This window comes from Arachis ipaensis, chromosome B1 (assembly GCF_059453495.1).
Source record: "Arachis ipaensis isolate K30076 ecotype BB chromosome B1, ASM5945349v1, whole genome shotgun sequence".
NCBI classification, from domain to species: domain Eukaryota; kingdom Viridiplantae; phylum Streptophyta; class Magnoliopsida; order Fabales; family Fabaceae; genus Arachis; species Arachis ipaensis.
Window position 1 is genome coordinate 33,473,470 of NC_142436.1, and position 6,399 is coordinate 33,479,868.

The window sequence follows — 6,399 nt, forward strand, 5'->3', positions numbered from 1 at the left end:
AACGTCCCAATCACACCCCCTGAAAGGCATGTCCACATGATCAATGGAAGATTCGCAGGACGAGGGATCTCTAAGTCGTCATGAAAAAGACACCTTAAGGAGGTATATCATGTTGGAGAAGGAGACAGGTTGGTCGACCTCCCCAATATCACCTTCCCACAAGAAGACGTTGCGGGCATCATCCCAAGGCATGATGACCCCATGGTCATTACCATAATACTCGCCAATGCCAACCTCCACAGAACACTAATCGACCAGGGAAGTTTCGCGGACATCTTGTTCAAATCTGCCTTTGACAAGCTCGGCCTACAAGAAAAAGAGCTCAGAGCATATTCGAATAGCTTGTTTGGACATGGAGACACTCTGATTCAACTTCTAGGATACATCTCCCTGCATACAACCTTTGGGAAAGGAACTCGGTCCAAGACGTTGAGCATAGACTATATTGTAGTCGACGTGAGCTCGGCCTACAACGCGTTAATAGGTCGGACAACGTTAAACCAGCTCGCCGTCGTGGTCTCCACTCCACACCTATGCATGAAGTTTCCCACTCCGGAAGGGATCGCTAACGTAAAAGGAGACCAAAAACTCGCACGACGTTGTTACAATGAAAGTCTGAACCTTAAAAGAGACCCCAGAGAAAAAGAAACCAACACTATAGAACTCGGGGGAGTTCGAGCTCGCAAAGAACTCCACCCTCAGCCAGAAGGTGAGACTCAAGAAGTTCAAATTGGAGACGATCCAAGCAAAACAACAAATATAGGAGTAAATCTGAGAGAAGACTTAAAGAAATTGCTAATAAAGCTCCTACGAGATAATTCCAACCTCTTTGCATGGAAGGCCGCCGACATGCCTGGTATTGATCCCGGACTAATGTGTTACAAGTTAGCCGTATATCCAGAGTCTCGGCCAATACAACAAAAACGTAGGAAACTCGGCCCAGAAAGGTCGCAAGTTGTAGAGGAATAGGTACAAGCTTTGCTGGAGGCAGGGTTCATAAGGGAGGTAAAATACCCACTATGGCTAGCCAATGTGGTGCTAGTCAAAAAGTCAAATGGAAAGTGGCAAATGTGCACCAATCACACCGACCTCAACAAAGCCTGCCCAAAGGATCCCTACCCACTTTCGAACATTGACACACTAGTCGACGCTTCGTCAGGCTATCAACCTGACCAGGAGAAGACATCATTCTTAACCCCAAAAGCAAACTATTACTATATAGTTATGCCCTTCGGACTCAAGAACGCAGGGGCTACCTACCAAAGACTGATGAACAAAGTCTTCGCTGATCACATTGGAAAGCTAATGGAGGTTTATGTGGATGACATGCTGGTAAAAATACAAAGTGAGGAATCGTTATTGTCCGACCTCACTAAGGTATTCGACACCATAAGAAAGCATGGTATGTGACTTAACTTCGCAAAGTGCACCTTTGCGGTAGAAGCTGGCAAATTCTTAGGCTTCATGCTCACCCAAAGAGGAATCGAGGCAAATCCAGATAAATGTCAGGCTATACTCAACATGAAAAGTCCGACCTGTGTTAAAGAGGTCCAGTAACTTAATGGAAGACTAGCGGCTCTATCTAGGTTCCTAGCTGGATCAGCCTTAAAATCTCTCCCCTTCTATGTGACATTAAGGAAGGGAAAGATGTTCGAGTGGACCCCAGAATGCGAACAAGCTTTCCAAGACCTTAAGAAATTTCTAGGGCAACCACCTGTCCTTACTCGACCTCAGCAAGGTAAAGAGCTCATACTATACCTCGCCGTAGGAAGTTGGGCAATAGCGTCAGCACTGGTCAGAGAAGACAAAAGTGGGCAACAACCCATCTACTTCATCAGTAAGGCTTTACTAGGGGCTGAATTAAACTATCAAAAGATAGAAAAGTTCGCCTACGCCCTTATACTCACTTCCTGACAACTCCAGCCATACTTCCAAGCTCACACCATCAGAGTGCGGACCAACCAACCCAAAAAAGGGGATCTTACAGAAAATAGACTTAGCTGGAAGAATCCTACAATGGGCAGTAGAATTGTCCAAATTTGACATCAAGTATGAAGCTCGGACAGCTATTAAATCCCAGTACTTGGCTGACTTCATCGCAGAGTATACTGACGCCCCGGGCAACCCCACAAAGTGGAGCCTTTATGTAGACAGCTCCTCAAACAAAGCCAGGAGTGGCGCAGGCGTCATTTTAGAGAGCGATCAGGGAACCTAAATCGAGCTCTCCTTGAAGTTCGAGTTTCCGGCCTCAAATATCAAGCTGAATATAAAGCACTACTAGTTGGCTTGAGGCTGGCTAGGGAAGTGGAAGCTCAAAGACTTACCATCTTTAGCGACTCCCAAGTAGTCACTTCACAAATAGAGGGGAGCTATCAAGCTAAGGATCCCACTATGAAAAAATACCTTGACAAAACTAAAGAACAGCTCGGACAATTTAAGGGATATGAGGTCCGACACATACCCCGAGAACAGAATGCCCGAGGTGATACACTCTCAAAACTAGCCAGCACCAAATCAGGGGGCAACAATAGAAGTCTCATTCAAGAAACACTCCAGAGTCCATCAACCTTGGAGGCAGAAAAAATCCTAGCCATATCAAGACAAGATCAAGGATGGATGACTCCCATAATCAACTATCTCAAGTCAGAAACACTTTTCGCAAACAAAAAGGAGGCAAAGAGGCTAGTACGTGAAGCGCAGTACTACACCATAATACAAGACGTCCTATATAAGAGAGGAATCTCTACACCTCTCCTAAAATGCGTCCCGAACTCCGCTACAAAGGAAGTTCTCGAAGAAGTCCACAGTGGCATGTGCGGCAATAACCTCGGAGCACGTGCCCTTGCTAAAAAAGTACTCTGAGCTTATTTCTATTGGCCGACCTTACAAAGGGAAGCAATAGAATTTGTCAAGACATGCCCACCATGCCAGAAGCACACCAACTTCCACATAGCCCCACCTGAGGAGCTCATCTACACCCTGGCCATTCACAAAGTAGGGGCTCGACCTCCTTGGACCCTTCCCCCAAGGGTCCGGATAAGTCAAGTTTCTCATTGTAGGCATAGACTACTTCACAAAGTGGATTGAGGCAAAGCCATTAGCTAATGCCACAGCCCAAAGAAGTCGGAAATTTTAATATAGAAACATTATCACAAGGTTTGGGGTCCCATGCTCCATCACCACAGATAATGGTACTCAATTCACCGACACAGGCTTTAGAAATCTGGTAGCTGATATAAAAATTAAGCACCAGTTCACCTCTGTAGAGCACCCTCAAGCCAATGGACAGGCGGAAGCTGCCAACAAAGTCATACTGGCAGGGTTAAAACGGAGGTTACAGGATGCTAAGGGAGCTTGGGCTGAAGAGCTCTCGCAAGTTCTATGGGCATATCGGACAACACCACACTCAACTACTGGAGAATCACCATTCTGACTTGCTTACAGAATGGAGGCAATGATCCCCGTAGAGATAGAAGAAGGATCTCCTAGAATGATCCTCTATAATGAAGATACCAACTCCCAGGTTCAAAGGCAAGAACTCAACCTACTTCCAGAAGTCCGAGAAAGAGTTTGCGGCACTCTTTCTACTGAAAATGTTTTTTAATGAGGTGCCAGACTAAGATCTACAAAATTGCTCGACCTAGAAGGGTAAACACTCATATGTATGCATTCCTATTCATATTTCTATCTTTTATTATCATTTGAATGAAGTTTTTCAGATTCCCTAAAAAGTTTCCTACCAAGACGCATTAATCTAAGCTCATGAAATACGAAAATTCATCGACTGATTATAAAGAGGTCGGCAAGGTGAAAATCAAATTCATCGTCTGATTACAAAGTGGTTGGCAAGGTGAAAATCAAATTCATCGACCGATTACAAAGAAGTCGGCAAGGTGAAAGCGATAAAAGCAGATTAATGCAAGAAGTTATAAAAAGTAACCCATAAAAAGTAGCCTGACGAGGTCTGACAAAAAATGGATTACTGAAAATAACTTAATAAGGCCCGACAGAGAAGTCGAACCAACGAAAGGATCACTAAAAAAGGACAAAGAAACCTCTAAAAGGTGAGAGCTGCTTAGCTATAAAGGTACAAGTCTTAAAAGACACTGCGTAAAAAGCAAAAGCACAAGTCGAAGACGGCGCTAAAAAGTCATCCAAACAAACTATAATGAAAAGGTTCCTCATCGGAACACTACCTAAAAAGTTGTTGGAATGTGACTAAAAAGCCCGGGTAACAAAGTCCTACAGGTCGACGTCAGCCGAGAAAAGGCACAAGCACGATCTCAAGAACAAGCCAAAAGGTTAAGAAACAACTTAAGGCTCAAAGTGCTTGGCAAAAAAGGGAATAGCTCCGCTTAAACAGAGGAACAGGGCTACAAGGAAGTCGATGACTAAAAAGGTTTTATAAGAACCCTAAAAAGTCATCGGACAAGTTAGCCCGGACACCAAAAGATTACTGATAAACCACTATTTTATGGGTTATAATGTGCTTAATTGTGTGGTTTTATCATGGTCTTTACCCACTTATTCATATGATTAGCATGCATTTATATTTCCTTCCTAAGATTATTACATGATTGAAAACTTGCTTCCTAAGAGACTTTTAATTATGTATTTTAATTCTCCTTTATTCCATTCGATGCCGTGATCTGTGTGTTAAATGTTTTAGGCTTTATAGGGTATGAATGAGTTGGAGATTGGAAAGGAAGCTTGCAAAAATAGAAGGAACACAAGAAATTAAGGAGATGACCAGCGAGAAGTGATGCGGCCGCATGGCTCACGCGACCGCGCGAAAGAGAGGAAATCGCAGTGACGCGGCGCATGGCTCACGTGACCGCACGGATTGGAATAGCACAAGTGACGCGGAGGCGTAAACGACGCGCCCGCGTGGCAAAGCAAAACGCCGAATGATGCGTCCGCATGAATGACGCGATCGCGTGACGTGCGCGATCTGCATAATCTGCAGAATTCGCTGGGGGCAATTTTGGGCCCTGTTTTGACCTAGTTTTCGACCCAGAAAAGCAGACTAGAGCCAGAGAACATGCAGAAACCAGAACAACATTCATTCAACACAATTTTTAGTTTTTAGATCTATTTTTACTCCTCCTCTAGGTTTTTTCTCTACACATTCATAGTTCTCAGGATTTTATTTCTATTGCTTTTTGCATTGGGATATTGAGAAGAGTTATTACCTCATCAAGACTTCATCATTCTAGTTCGTTTTCTTTACTTGGCTTTACTCTTCCATGTCCTTTAATTTACTCAATTTTACTATTGGATTATTTTAGAATTTATTAATACAAGAATTACTTTTATTTTTAATTGATTCCTTTGAGTTTTATTTATCATGTCTTTCTTTAATTCCCTTTCCTATGTTATGAGTTCTATATTCACAATGAACGAGTAGTTCACTAACTTGATGGGGAGTTGATTGAAAGGAACCCTTGAGTTGGGATTCTTAAAAGAAAAATTGTAATTGGGTTTATTGTTGGAATGCTCTCTAGTCACTGAGACTAATCCTTTTCAATTGAGCGGATTGGAACTTGTGAATAGAAACAGCATTCCAACTTATTTGACTTTCCCTTACCTAGTAAGGGATAACTAAACAGAACAACCTTCAATTATCAATTAATCTTGAGAGTACTTCAACAAGAATAGGGCTTCCAACTAATCTACTCCCAGTCAAGGCTTTTATTTAAATTATTTAATTCCTCTAATTTAATTTCCTGTTTATTCAACTCAAACCATTTTGAAAACATCTGATTAATAAAATAGCACACCTTTCTGCAACTCGTTGGGAGACGACCTAGGATTCATACTCCCAGTATTTTAATTTTAATTTTTGTGACAACCCTTCTAAATTGATAAGCGGATTTCTGGTTGGTTAATAACTATACTTGCAACGCATATCTTATAACAATTCTTAATTCGCCAATTTCTGCCACGTCAATTTTTGGCGCCGTTGCCGGGAAGTTGCAATAGAGTGCTAAAGTTATTAATTGGAATTTATTTATTTGCATTTTATTTTATCTTGCTACTATGAGCTGCTTGTTTCTTTTGTTAGATGACGCGTTCACTTCCTGATCCAAGCTTGCCAGTATTCGATCATGAGATTGAAAGAACTATTTCACGAATAAGTCAAGCTCGGCGTTGGTTAGTCCTCTCTGATGGCGGATCTGAAACGTTATTTGAGGAAGAAACCAGCCCCCATTCTACTGATTCGGTTTATTTACGTGTAGGTGACATGGCAGCACCTAGGAGAATTACTATCCAGGAGGCTGGAGCCCCTGATTTTACAATGCAACCGTTTCAAGCGCATCACCCAGTGATGGCTACAGACTTTGAAATAAAGACTGCACTACTCAATTTGATGCCCAAGTTTCATGGCTTACCTGCTCA

At 42.5% G+C, this 6,399-nt stretch overlaps 1 protein-coding gene across 1 annotated transcript; it reads left to right on the top strand.

The window, feature by feature from the left end:
* The first annotated feature begins 201 nt into the window (after positions 1-201).
* Positions 202-969, top strand: LOC148576165 (uncharacterized). Its single transcript, XM_088502683.1, has one exon. The coding sequence runs from the start codon at positions 202-204 to the stop codon at positions 967-969; it is 768 nt and encodes a 255-aa protein (XP_088358809.1).
* Positions 970-6,399: the final 5,430 nt, after the last annotated feature.

Bases quoted from the DNA above. Each gene is read 5' to 3' on its own strand.
- LOC148576165 (XM_088502683.1), top strand. From the start codon at position 202: ATGGTCATTACCATAATACTCGCCAATGCCAACCTCCACAGAACACTA.